At 43.6% G+C, this 14,744-nt stretch overlaps 1 protein-coding gene across 1 annotated transcript in view; it reads right to left on the bottom strand.

Annotated features, from left to right (window-relative positions):
* The window catches only part of DPYS (dihydropyrimidinase), a 100,627-nt gene extending 89,609 nt beyond the window's left edge, over positions 1-11,018 (bottom strand). The window contains exon 1 of the mRNA XM_055546883.1: positions 10,751-11,018. Coding sequence (XP_055402858.1) covers positions 10,751-11,014 — 264 coding nt within the window. The 5' untranslated portion in view covers positions 11,015-11,018. The remainder of the gene's footprint in view (positions 1-10,750) is intronic.
* Positions 11,019-14,744: the final 3,726 nt, after the last annotated feature.

Here is a 14,744-nt window from a genome sequence, read left to right as displayed (position 1 = left end):
CAGTCTCTAAGTCGTGTCTGACGCTTTGAGACCCCATGGACTGCAGCACACCAGACTCCTCTGTCCTTCACCATCTCCTGGAGTTTGCTCAGATTCATAGCCATTGAGTTAGTGATACTATCTCATTGAGTTAGCGATACTACCTATCTCATCCTCTGCCTCTCTCTTCTCCTTTTGCATTCAGTCTTTCCCAGCATCAGGGTCTTTTCCAAAGAGTTGGCTATTCACATTAGCTAGCCAAAGTATTGGAGCTTCAGCTTCAGCATCAGTCCTTCCAATGAATATTCAGGGTTGATTTCCTTTAGGATTGACTGGTTTGATCTCCTTTCTGTGACTGAACATAAATTGGGATAAACTCTAACCAAGAGTAGGGTTATAATATTACCTAACACAAGATTTTACTTTAGACTGTATTAGACTATAAATAATTATTGAAAGCATCTCAAGTGTTTTCTTTTATGGGCTTGCTGAATTTTCATTTCTAAGCTCATCTTGGAACAAGTGACTTTGTTTCATTAAAATTTATCACAGGACTTGCTCAACCCAAATGAATCAAAAAGAAATCCAACAGGACATTTGAGCCTTACGGAGACAAACACTTGGCTGAATTTTCAACTTTCTCATAGTCACTAAGACTTAGGAAAGCAAATTTCATGATTCCAGTTTATATTCTAACTTCAGAAGCATAACCAGCTTTGTAAAAAGATGTCCTCCACAGGGACTTCCCTGGTGGTCCAGTGGGTGGGAGTCCACCTGCCAGTATGGGTTACATGGGTTTGACCCCTGGTCCTGGAAGATCCCTCATGCTGAGGGGCAACAGAGTCCATGCACTCTAGAGCTGGTGCTCCGCAATAAGAGAAGCCACCATAGTGAGAACCCACGCACCACAACTAGAGAAAGCCCGAACGAAGCAATGATGATCCAGCAAGGCCAAAAATAAAACATAAATAAATGAAATTAAAAATAAATAAAAATACTTTAAAACAAATGTCCCACAGTACCTTGCCATACTCCTTGCCTCCCCAAGTGTGAAATATTAATCACACCATCACCCATCCAACTGGGCAAACCACAGACTCAAGAGGCACCCTTGATGTCTACCTCTCTTCTTCCCTGGTATCACCAAGTCCAATCCATCAGCAAACGTATCCCCTCCCCGACATACACCCTGAGTCACCATACTTCCAGCCCTGCTCAGAGTGCTACCTGCATCTCCTGACCAGACCAGAGCAGTTAGTCTCTGTACTGTCACCTTGTCCCCAGTCATGCTAGCCCCTTTCCATCTTTTATTGACTTCCCTGTGCTGTTAGGATGAAGGAAAACAGTTATCACACAGCTTCATAAAGCTCTGCATGATCTGAGTTCCTTTCCATATCAGAGAGTCAAGTCACCCACATTCTTTTCTCCTTGTCCCTTCTCTAATCCAGTGACTTTTTTTCTTAAGAACTTTTTTTTTTTAAATGTGGACCATTTTTAAAGTCTTTACTGAATTTGTTACAATATTGCTTCTGTTTTATGTTTTGGTTTTTTGACTGTGAGGCATGTGGAATCTTAGCTCCCTGATTAGGGATCAAACCTGCACCCCCTGCATTGAAAGATGAAGTCTTAACCACTGGATTGTCAGGGAAGTCCCCAGTTCCGTGACTCTTAGCCCTGGCTGCCTACTGGCCTGCTTTAGGGAACTTTTATCCCATCCTCCAGAGATTTTTTTTATTTAGTTGATGTAGTTTCATCACCATATGCCTCATGCGTGTTATAGTACATAAATATTCTTTAAATGTTTAAGGGAGAAAGGAAGAGAGACCAATGAATTTCTCCCAGAAATTATGAGGTAGAATAATTAGGATGACTCACTTCTCCAATAGCAAAGTGGGAAAGCTGTGCAGATTGCATATTCATGCACAATTCCATTTCTCAAAAAAATTACTAGCCCTGGCTGTGTTGTTTTCAAGATCCTTCTATGAAATGTTAACATGGAATGTAGACTCTAAGCACATTTGAAAGCTGAATGCTCAGTTTTGTCCCAAGCCTATTACTTCAGATCAGATCAGATCAGTCGCTCAGTCATGTCCGAATCTTTGCGACCCCATGAATAGCAGCACGCCAGGCCTCCCTGTCCATCACCAACTCCCAGAGTTCACTCAGACTCACGTCCATCGAGTCAGTGATGCCATCCAGCCATCTCATCCTCTGTCGTCCCCTTCTCCTCCTGCCCCCAATCCCTCCCAGCATCAGAGTCTTTTCCAATGAGTCAACTCTTTGCATGAGGTGGCCAAAGTACTGGAGTTTCAGCTTTAGCATCATTCCTTCCAAAGAAATCCCAGGGCTGATCTTCAGGATGGACTGGTTGGATCTCCTTGCAGTCCAAGGGACTCTCAAGAGTCTTCTCCAACACCACAGTTCAAAAGCATCAATTCTTCAGCGCTCAGCCTTCTTCACAGTCCAACTCTCACATCCATACATGACCACAGAAAAAACCATAGCCTTGACTAGACGAACCTTTGTTGGCAAAGTAATGTCTCTGCTTTTGAATATGCTATCTAGGTTGGTCATAACCTTTCTTCCAGGGAGTAAGCGTCTTTTAATTTCATGGCTGCAGTCACCATCTGTAGAGATTTTGGAGCCCAGAAAAATAAAGTCTGACACTGTTTCCACTGTTTCCCCATCTATTTCCCATGAAGTGATGGGACTGGATGCCATGATCTTCGTTTTCTGAATGTTGAGCTTTAAGCCAACTTTTTCACCCTCCACTTTCACTTTCATCAAGAGGCTTTTTAGTTCCTCTTCACTTTCTGCCATAAGGGTGGTGTCATCTGCATATCTGAGGTTATTGATATTTCTCCCAGCAATCTTGATTCCAGCTTGTGTTTCTTCCAGCCCAGTGTTTCTCATGATGTACTCTGCATAGAAGTTAAATAAGCAGGGTGACAATATACAGCCTTGATGGACTCCTTTTCTTTTTTGGAACCAGTCTGTTGTTCCATGTCCAGTTCTAACTGTTGCTTCCTGACCTGCATACAAATTTCTCAAGAGGCAGATCAGGTGGTCTGGTATTCCCATCTCTTGAAGAATATTCCACAGTTTATTGTGGTCCACACAGTCAAAGGCTTTGGCATAGTCAATAAAGCACAAATAGATGTTTTTCTGGAACTCTCTTGCTTTTTCCATGATCCAGCAGATGTTGGCAATTTGATCTCTGGTTCCTCTGCCTTTTCTAAAACCAGCTTGAACATCAGGAAGTTCATGTTTCACATATTGCTGAAGCCTGGCTTGGAGAATTTTCAGCATTACTTTACTAGCGTGTGAGATGAGTGCAATTGTGCAGTAGTTTGAGCATTCTTTGGCATTGCCTTGCTTTGGGATTGGAATGAAAACTGACCTTTTCCAGTCCTGTGGCCACTGCTGAGTTACTTAATCAGTATTAAATAGGACTTTTAACAAAACAGAGTTACAGTCTATTTTTATATCTATGCCTCCAATAATTTCCTGTTTTTTTTTTTTTAAGATTATGATTTGCTTTATTTTATTTTAAGCATTTATGGGTAAACAGATCCTCAGGACTCAGAACTCATGACTACTATCACTGTAACACACAATTTTTCTATTGGAGGCAATGAAATGTAACAGAAAAAGTGAGGTGTCCTTCCTCAATTGCTACTTGACATCTGCAAAGAAGAGGACAAAGCAGTGTTGAGAGGAAGGCTCTGGGCAGGTGCTGAAGCTCACTTATCAGAAATGTAGCCCAGTGATGTCAGCAATTATGACTGGTTACTAAGCACAAGGGAAAATGCCAGATTGCAAGTGTTCACTCAAAAACAGTCACACAAAAATCAAGTTAAGCCTACACATCCAAAAGTTCACTGCATATAATTTATTACCACAGCCAGGAAAAATTAGAGCTCCATATACCTCCAGTCTGTCTGCCATTAAGAACAAAGATCATGGTTTCATCTCTATAACCCCAACCACAATGCCTGGCACTTAGGGGGTTTCTAAGAACTATTTGTTGCCTGAATTCATGGAACCTAATTATGAACTTTAAAAATCCATCACTTAAGGTTATTCCATATTAAATGGCAGTGATGAGGTCCAGAATATGCCATTGTGGCATAAAAATCATTTTGAGCTGAAGGCATCTGAGAATAGATGCCTTTTTTTTTTCTCCCTGAACTCCTTTATCTGCCTGAAAGCAGAGCCTTTCAAAAAAGAATTGAATTGTCATAAATCCCCTTCCAGGAAGATGACTCTTACTACCTGAGACTAGAAGCTTGCACCACACTAAATAGATCTTGTCATGAAATATCGTATCTCCATCTATTCTCCTAAGAGCCTGTCAGTCTCTCCTAAAAGCCATTTGTTTTCTCATAGGTGCCCTTCCCATGTTAAGGTGATAGGCGTGCCTGTGCTCAGTCATTTCTGACTCTTTGTGACCTTTTGGACTCTAGCGGGCCATGCCCCTCTGTCCATGGAGGTTTTCAGGCTGGAATACGAGTGAGTTGCCACTTCCTCCTCCCGGTGGTCTTTCCAACCCAGGGATCGAAACTGCATCTCCTGTGTCTCCTGCACTGGCAGATGGATTCTTTACCACTAAGCCATGGGGAAGCCCCAGGGTGATATGGAAGCCCCTAATTCTAACTTGCCTTCTTGAATCACATTTTTCTGTGAACTTGGCCTGAATGTACATGAATTTTAAAAATCTATCTTTTCTCTTTCAAATCTATCTTTTGTCAGTTTATTTTGAGGGGGTGGTTTTAGTCACTAAATCATGTCCGACTCTTGCGATTCCATGGACTGCAGCCCACCAGGCTCCACTGTCTGTGGGATTTTCCAGGCAGAAATACTGGAGTGGTTTGCCTTGGTTTCCTTCTCCAGGGGATCATCCCAACCCAGGGATCAAACTTGGGTCTCCTGTACTGCTGGCAGATTCTTTACTGACTGAGCTACCCACCAAACTAAACATAAGTGGTTAGAGGAAAACTTTTCCTTCCTGATAGCAGTATCAAGGAAACCATGATTCCTGACTACCTCTGTCAGACCCTGAAGACATGCGGTCCAGATAAATGAAGGAGAAAACAAGTGGAAGTGAAAAGCATGCAAAACACAAATATGAAAACTGAAAGAAGGCAAGTCCCAGAGTCTATAAAATTCACTGAAAGGCTTCCTAACACACAACACCCTCAATAGAGCCAAAGCCCTACTTCATACTGAGTGGCTTCAAATTAATCTTTGAGATGGTTTTATTTTTGTTTTCTGATTAGTAAAAAGATTAAATTTGTAATCAGTAAATAGCCACTGATGGAAATCATAGAATTACACACTTTTACAGCTGGAACATGGAAGCTATTAACACAAGAATGTTCAAAGCTCATCCTTGCTCCTGCTGCTAAGTCGCTTCAGTTGTGTCCGACTCTGTGCGACCCCAGAGACGGCAGCCCACCAGGCTTCGCCATCCCTGGGATTCTCCAGGCAAGAACACTGGAGTGGGTTGCCATTTCCTTCTCCAATGCATGAAAGTGAAAAGTGAAAGTGAAGTCGCTCACTCGTTTCCAACTCTTAGCAACCCCATGGACTGCAGCCTACCAGGCTCCTCTGTCCATGGATTTTCCAGGAAAGAGTACTGGAGTGGGGTGCCAATGCTACCAGCAATTAAAGAAATGCTTGTTTAAAAACAGTAAGAAATTTTATGCTTTTCTTATTAAATTAGCATCAATTTTTTAAAAGTCAACATCCACAATTAGCTAGGATGCAATGAAATGAGTATTGCTGCAGAGGTGGGTGGGGACTGGGGCATAAACTGAAAGGCAATCTGGATGTCTGTGTTAGACTCTTTTAAGATGGATCCAATGCTGGCCCAGGCATTTCACCCTGTGGGGTGATTTCCACGTCAATTATCAAGCATCTGAGCAATGAATTATGTTACATTGTTATACACAAGCCAAAAAAAGCTGGATACCACCAAAATGTCCAACACGAACAAGGTGAGAGTGGAGTTGTTAACAGTAGGGGAAAGATAGGAAGAAAAATGGGTCAAGCACTAGAAGAGAAGGATAAATTTGAGGACTTGAAGTCTGAGGTGCTTATGGGACATATTCAGACTGGCAGAAATGGAAGCCTGATGCAGAAGAGATATAAGACCAGAGAGAAAGATCTGGGACTCAGTCTTGGACAAGACAACAGGACACAGAAATCATATTCTCTGACAACAGTGAAGATCCTGGGGAAAGGTTTCATGAATAAGGCTGATTTCAAAGGCACAATTTAGTACAAGGAAAAAAGTTCATCTGTCCCTCCCAGAAAAGAAAAATCTGAAAGGAAAATGTTGAAACTGTAGGCGATCTAGCTATTATTTTTCTTTATACTCTTCTGTATTTTCCTTTTATTTTTTTTTAAAAAGAGCAGTTTCTTCATTCAACTCATATTTATTAAGCGACTATAATTTCCAGCCTTTTCCTGAATGATGAATATATATTTTTCATTACTTAAAAATTTTTTTTAATCGAAGATGTTCTCGCTATTATTGCCTTGTTTTACAGATAAGGAAGCATTGACAACACCAAGAGAGGAACTGACTTGCCTGCACAGCTTCTGAAACCCATCCTGGAGCTCCGAAAGAGAGGCAACAGAAAAAGAGGTTTGGTTTGCAACCAAACTCTCTGAATCACAGCTCTTCTACAAGGTGAGGACACTCTATAAATACAGCCATAAATGTGTGCTTAATCATATACCTTCCACTCCCTTATTATAAGTAATCACCGTCATGGCATTTTACCAATAAGTTCCAGAGCAAAATATAATTTTCTCTCTTGATCATTTTGAGGACTTTTTGTCCTTCACATAAAAGGTATTCTGCATTCTCTCAATTAAAAAAAAAATGATATTTTTGCCAGCCACTGATGCTGCCAGGTTTTTAATGTGAGTCCACCCACTCCAAGCTGTGTCTGAATACAAATATATATATATTTGAAAACTGACTGAGTTCTTTTAATTCACTTTCTTATCACAGGATGTTGTAAAAGCAATCATAATTCCTTCAAGTTTATCTAATTTACAATACCCATTTGAATAAAGAATCCCATTGTCTTTCACAACAGATATTAAATTATTGGAAGACTACTGTATATCTAGTATAGAATAACAAAATGAAATGTGATTTCTTTAAAGCAGAATGCCATTATCATTAGTTATATTGGATGGAAGGCTTTTACCTGTAATTAAGTAAATCAATTATAAGCTTTAAACCTACCTCTGACATGAATTAGATTTCCAACATATGTAACCTTTGGTTGACCTATATTTCAGTTTTTAAATTTGGCTCCATCACAACCTAGTGATCAATACATAGAACACCACAAACAGTATCCCTTCTGTTTGTCAGATATTATAAATGATCAGCCTGGTGCTTGCAGGAAGCACACTTTGGTCTAACCTTTTGGGGCCCATCTCCTGAAAGCATGATATATCATTCTTACTTTATGGCTTTCTGTACTTAAGGTACCCGTTTCTGTACCCTTAGAGATGATGTGGCTATAAATGCAGGTACAAACGTCTCACAAACCCACTCCCTGTGGTGTGTATTTATTTTGACAACCTTAACTGCCTGCAGCACTGGGAAGGTGAAGGGCTACTGTATATCTTAAGGTTGACTTTGCTCTGTCTTTGACAAAAGACATCTCACAGTAACATACCCCTTCCTTATATAGGTAAAGCAGGCGGTCCTGAATTTGAAGAACCACTCTGCCACTTACTAGGTGTGCAACCATGGCCAGGTGACTTACATTTCAGCTTCGTTAATTGCAAAGGGTAGACAGTGGCACCTGGGATTGTTGGAAGACAAAGCACAGCTTAGCAAGGTGCCTAAAACATAGCACAGATCGATGAAGCAAAGGCTGCTCAACAGTACTCATGTCTTTCAAGTTTAGTATAAAATATGACCAGCATTTACAAAAGACTTCTTTGTCCCTATTTCCCCAAACTCAAAACCACCAACCCTGCGTTGGGAATTATCGTGAAGACTCTAGAAAAGAGGACAAAATAACTTCATAATGGCCTTCTTTCAGAACTCAGGCCAATACTTAAATGCTCATGTTTATCTCTATTTACCTGTCTGGTTCCCTGTTACGAAGTCTCATCTGTTTAGGGAGTGGGGGTGGGACGGTGGGTATTTCCTGGGATCCAACCAACCGATTTCAAAGTAAACTTTTGCAACTTTGCCCTTTTGTGAGTACTGTTTAATGTTCAACATGCATTTAGTCTTTGCTCAATCTTTGACCTTATCTCTGACCATATCATTTTCTGCTGCAATTCTAAGCTCATGAAAAACATGTTTTCCTTTAATGTTTTTCCCTGGTGGCTCAGAGGTTAAAGCGTCTGCCTCCAATGCGGGAAACCCAGGTTTGATCCCTGGGTCGGGAAGATCTCCTGGAGAAGGAAATGGTAACCCACTCCAGTATTCTTGCCTGGAGAATCCCATGGACGGAGAAGCCTGGTAGGCTACAGTCCACGGGGTCGCAAAGAGTCGGACATGACTGAGCAACTTCACTATACACTATAAGTGAGAAACACCTAAAGAATCAACCAGTAAGTTCTTTAAATAGTATGCTACAAAAAGCTGTCTTCTAAGTGTGGAAGCATGAAGTGAAGTGAAAGTGCAAGTCGCTCAGTCGTGTCCGACTCTTTGCGACCCCATGGACTATATAGTCCATGCAATTCTCAGGGCCAGAATACTGGAGTGGGTAGCCTTTCCCTTCTTCAGGGGATCTTTCAAACCGAGGTCTCCCACATTGCAGGCGGATTCTTTACCGTAATGGAATTGTAAACCTCTCCAAACTGGAATCCCAGAATGGACAAGAACATGTAGAAAACTGAGAACTACCTCCCTGGATCTTCGGGCATGCACCAATCATCTTGAGAGAGAAGGACCGTCCCTTTCCCACAGCATCCTAACCCTTCTTGGCTGCTTCATCTGGGATGAGAGAAAGGGAAATAATGAAGGGGAATGATGCTAGTGGGCCTGGTGACTGACTGATGATCAGCAACAGCAGCTCCCTATTTGATAAACGGAGGTGTCAATGAAACGCCCTGCCATCAGCAATGCACCGAGTGAATGGTGAGTCCGTGACAACAGAAAGTGCGTGTACGATAACTGAATACAACAGGGTGCATGATTTCTATATACAGGTACACACACTTATACACACATGCACACCACCACCTCAGTTATGTAAAATAAAGCATATGAAAACCATAAAGACATTAAACCAAAACATTGTCACTGAGTGAGAGATTATGGGTAATACTGTTCCTCTCTCTACTTTCCATTTTTTTCCCCCCAACTTTCTACAATCGTGAATTGCTTGGATATCTGAAGAAAATGTATTTTACATGTCAACATAAAGTTGTTGAAGTTTAGCACATTTCACATTTTAGCAAAAGAGAAGTGAATACTCTTCAACAGATACTGATCTTTCCTATAAAAGACCTTGACCATTGTCCTGATAATTAGTAACTAGGAGGAAGCTTTGCAAATGTTGGCGTCAGCAGCCTGCCCCAGACCTGGGTCAGATAGTTCTTTTTTTCTTAAACATTTTGGTCAATCATGGACGATTGGGAACGTAGAGGAAGAGAGGTGTAGAGAGAGTAAAGCTGTTAGAAATCGGTAGGGTAATGAATAAATCCTCATGACTGCTTTGAAACTGCACAGCCTGTATTTGGACTAACGGCCGGATTTGCTTCATACACATCACAGCACGGTCGACGAGAAAGAACCCCTACAGAGAGCTCAGACCTTCAGGATATCACTACTTGCATTTTCCAAGGAGCCAGCTCTCCCACCACAGCCCCAACGGGAGCCTCGAGAAGGGTGCAGGTCAGGCTCCAGCCAAAGTAGCTGCGTGCAGTTTTAACTTCAGGTTCCTGTAAGCTGCCCTGTTCATCTTCTTTTTTTTTTTTTTTCCTTCCGGGAGCTTTGGAGATTCGTTTTAGTTCTTTTCATAGGCTGAGTCTTTAGGCCTTTGTGTCTAGAGAAACCCAGGCCTCCCTCACCTGGGGAGATCTATAATCTGATCCTTCGACCCTGCTGTGAAAGCCGCAGGTGCTCAGTCAGCAAGAATCAGGGTCTGAATTTGGTGTCCCCAGGCAAGCAGGTCGGAGAAGGGATGGGCTCAGGTGGAGAGCTAGCGCTGGGAGACCGTTTCTACAACAGCGTTCTTGGAAACCCTCGTCCGCCTTGCATGAATACTTTTTCTGCTGGCTGGCGGGTGGCAATAAAAATTGTGAATGTCGTGGGCTCATCACCATCACCTGCCATGCGCTGCTAACTTTTGAGTCAAGGCGGTAACCACTGGGTGAATGGATTTTTCATTTGGTTTTGGCTGAGAGCGTCGACTACAAAGAGTCTAAGATATTAAGGAGGGATTTCGGAGTTTCACAGAACACCCAGCGAAAAGGAGGGGTTCGGGGGAGGGGAGTAGAGAAACAAGGGTGAGGGAATAGGTTGCTTTAAACGAATCAGATTACCCAAAGAGAGGATCAGGGGGGTGTCTGGCTCGGCCGAAGCTGAGCTGATTCCCACCCCCCCCCCCCCGCCTCCACCTCGACCCGAGGAGGACCACCCAGAAGAAGGGAGCTCAGCTTGGGGGCCGACATCCTGCGGGGTCGCCCCGGCGCGCTCCTCCGGGTCCGGGGACCGCCGGAGAGGCAGCCGAGAGCTGGGCGGACGTCCAGGGTGTAAGGGAGCGCTGGGGCCGGGTACCTTGGTGCCCAGATGGAAGTCGTCCACGGAGCGCGAGCCCATGAAGGGGAACTGCATGTGTGTGTGCGTGTCGATGCCGCCGGGCAGGACCAGCTTGCCGGCTGCGTCGAGGACCCGCAGCCCGGCTGGCGCGTCCCCGGGCGGCAGCACGTGGCGCCCCACCGCCCGCACCACGCCGTCCTCCACCAGCACGTCGGCCTCCTGCGAGGAGTCGTCGTTGACGACGCACCCCCCGCGGATCAGGAGGAGAGACCGCGCAGCCATGGCGAGGGGCGCGCTCCTCCTCGGTGACTGGGGACAGCCCCAGGGTCCCGCGTCCAGGTTTATCAACTCGGCCGCGGGGCGGGGTAGGGCGGGGAGAAGGGGCGTATCCATCTCCAACCACGCCAACCCTGGGCCGGGCCTGCGCCCAAAGGATGGGGTTGCAACCAAAAGTCAGTGCAACTCAGACTCTGGGCTCTGAATCCTGGTGTATGTGTTGGTCTTGGTCATTAGAAGGGAAACACCTTGAGGGTAGTTTTATTAATTTATTTTTAAAAGTTTATTTATATGAATTTTTATTGGGTACTTCTTTTAATATAAAAGTTATTTATATTAACTCATATAAACATTACTTTGCCAGCAAAGGTCCGTCTAGTCATAGTCATAGTCTGGCTATGGTTTTTCCTGTGGTCATGTATGGATGTGAGAGTTGGACTGTGAAGAAGGCTGAGCGCGGAAGAATTGATGCGTTTGAACTGTGGTGTTGGAGAAGACTCTTGAGAGTCCCTTGGACTGCAAGGAGATCCAACCAGTCCATTCTGAAGGAGATCAGCCCTGGGATTTCTTTGGAAGGAATGATGCTAAAGCTGAAACTCCTGTACTTTGGCCACCTCATGCGAAGAGTTGACTCATTGGAAAAGACCCTGATGCTGGGAGGGATTGGGGGCAGGAGGAGAAGGGGACGACAGAGGATGAGATGACTGGATGGCATCGCTGACTCGATGGACGTGAGTCTGAGTGAACTCCGGGAGTTGGTGATGGACAAGGAGGCCTGGCGTGCTGCGATTCATGGGGTTGCAAAGAGTTGGACACGACTGAGCGACTGAACTGAACTGATATTTATATGAACTTTTATTGGAATGTAAGATATTTACAATGTTGTGTTAGTTTCTGGTCTACAGTGAAGTGAGTGTTATACATGTATCCATACTTTTAGATTCTGTTCCCATATAGGTTATTACACAGTACTGAGTAGAGTTCCCTGTGCGGTACAATAGGTTCTTCTTGGTTGTCTGTTATATATATAATAGTGTGTATATGTTAATCCCAGTCTCCTGATCCTCCCTTCCCACTTTGGTAACTCTGTTACTTTCTGTGAGTCCCTTTCTGTTTTGTTAATAAGTTCATGGCTGCAATCACCATCTGCAGTGATTCTGGAGCCCCAAAAAATAAAGTCTGACACTGTTTCCACTGTTCCCCATCTATTTGCCATGAAGTGATGGGACCAGATGCCATGATCTTAGTTTTCTGAATGTTGAGCTTTAAGCCAACTTTTTCACTCTACTCTTTCACTTTCATCAAGAGGCTTTTGAGTTCCTCTTCACTTTCTGCCATAAGGGTGGTGTCATCTGCATATCTGAGGTTATTGATATTTCTCCCAGCAGTCTTGATTCCAGCTTGTGCTTCTTCCAGCCCAGCATTTCTCATGATGTACTCTGCATATAAGTTAAATAAGCAAGGTGACAATATATAGCCTTGATGTACTCCTTTTCCTATTTGGAACCAGTCTGTTGTTCCATGTCCAGTTCTAACTGTTGCTTTCTGACCTGCATTTAGGTTTCTCAAGAGGCAGGTCAGGTGGTCTAGTATTCCCACCATCACTTCATAGGAAATAGATGGGAAAACAGTGGAAACAGTGTCAGACTCTATTTTTGAGGGCTCCAAAATCACTGCAGATGGTGATTGCAGCCATGAAATTAAAAGACACTTACTCCTTGGAGGAAAGTTATGACCAACCTAGATGGCATATTAAGAAGCAGAGACATTACTTTGCCAACAAAGGTCCATCTAGTCAAGGCTATGGTTTTTCCAGTGGTCATATATGGATGTGAGAGTTGGACTGTGAAGAAAGCTGAGTGCCGAAGAATTGATGGTTTTGAACTGTGGTGTTGGAGAAGACTCTTGAGAGTCCTTTGGACTGCAAGGAGATCCAACCAGTCCCATTCTAAAGGAGATCAGTCCTGGGTGTTCATTGGAAGGACTGATGCTAAAGCTGAAACTCCAGTACTTTGGCCACCTCACACGAAGAGTTGACTCATTGGAAAAGACCCTGATGCTGGGAGGGATTGGGGACAGGAGAAGAAGGGGATGACAGAGGATGAGATGACTGGATGGCATCACTGACTCGATGGACATGAGTTTGAGTGAACTCTGGGAGTTGGTGATGGACAGGGAGGCCTGGCGTGCTGTGATTCATGGGGTCGCAGAGAGTCAGACACGACTGATCGACTGAACTGAACTGAATGAGTTTATTTGTATCATTTTTTTTAGATTCCACATATTAGTGATATCATATGTTTGTCTTTCTCTGACTTCACTCAGTATGACAATCTCTAGATCCATCCATATTGCTGCATTCTTTTTTATGGCTGAGTAATATTCCACTGTATATATGTATATACCACATCTTCTTTATCCATTCTTCTGTGGTGGACATTTAGGTGGCTTCCATGCCCTGGCTGTTGTAAATAGTGTTGCAATGAATTGGGGTACATCTATCTTTTTGAATTATGGTTTTCTCTGGCTGTATGCCCAGGAGTGGGATTGCTGGATCATATGGTAGCTATATTTTTAGTTTTTCAAGGAACCTCCATACTGTTCCCCATAGTGACTGTACCAGTTTACATTCCTACTGAGTGTAGGAATGTAAGGAGGGTTTCCTTTTCATGGAGTGTAGGAGGGTTTCCTTTTCATGGAGGTAGTTTTAAAAGTGAGGGATATTTGTTTTCCTTTATAAGAAAAGGCACTTTGGGGAAAGAAATTCACCTCATCTCTTCTCTTTATGAAAAATGTGTCTGTACCAAAACACAGACAGAGGCAGAAGGAGGGAGGAAGGGAAACAGACAGACATCTCTGCAACAGTGAAAATACCCGTGCCCGGAAGAGCCACTTGATCTGGATTTCGTTTTAAATATTCTTAATTATATGAGTAACAACGATAAATGACATCCTCACCCTCAGGGAACTAAGAGACAACAGTAACACACATACATATTTCAATTTATAACTACATAAACCAGAAGTTTCTACTTTTGAGAGAGGGTAAATATATGAGTTTAGAGGAAAGGGAGAGTTTATTTCTGCCTTGAAAATTAGAGATGGAAGATTCACAAAGAGTATTTGACTTCAGGCATGTGCTGTGCTGTGCTTAGTCGCTCAGTCATGTCTGACTCTTTGTGACTCCATGGGCTGTAGCCCACCAGGTTCCTCTGTCCATGGGGATTCTCCAGTTAAGAATACTAGAGTGGGTTGCCATGCCCTCCTCCAGGGGCTCTTCCCAACCCAGGGATCAAAACCAGGTCTCCCGTGTTGCAGGTGGATTCTTTACCATCTGAGCCACCAGGGAAGCCCAAGAATACTAGAGTGGGTAGCCTATTCCTTCTCTAGGGGATCTTCCTGACCAAGGAATTGAACTGGGACCCTACATTGCAAGCAGACTCTTTACCAGATGAGCTACCAGGGAAGCCTGAACTCTAGCATAGAGGACATGAATGGAGAGAGGAGGAGTGGGGAGAGGGGTGGCTTTCTAGGTGAAGGAACAAGTTAGGTAAAGGCACAGAGGAGATGATGGCAAGCTGAGTCTGACCCCCATGTGGTTAAGCTGAGGGGTTAGGGTTGGACAATCGTGGACCAGCCCTTTCTTCTCAGGGGAGGAGCAGGAAGAGGGGACCAAAGAGGGACAGTCAGAGAGAAGGGAGTTCAAGGAGCCCTGTGTGAGGAAAGACAGCAATGT

The sequence above is a fragment of the Bubalus kerabau genome, chromosome 14 (genome assembly GCF_029407905.1).
Source record: "Bubalus kerabau isolate K-KA32 ecotype Philippines breed swamp buffalo chromosome 14, PCC_UOA_SB_1v2, whole genome shotgun sequence".
Taxonomy (NCBI): domain Eukaryota; kingdom Metazoa; phylum Chordata; class Mammalia; order Artiodactyla; family Bovidae; genus Bubalus; species Bubalus kerabau.
Note: the sequence above shows the minus strand (reverse complement) of the source record. Positions and strands in the feature narration are given on the sequence as shown.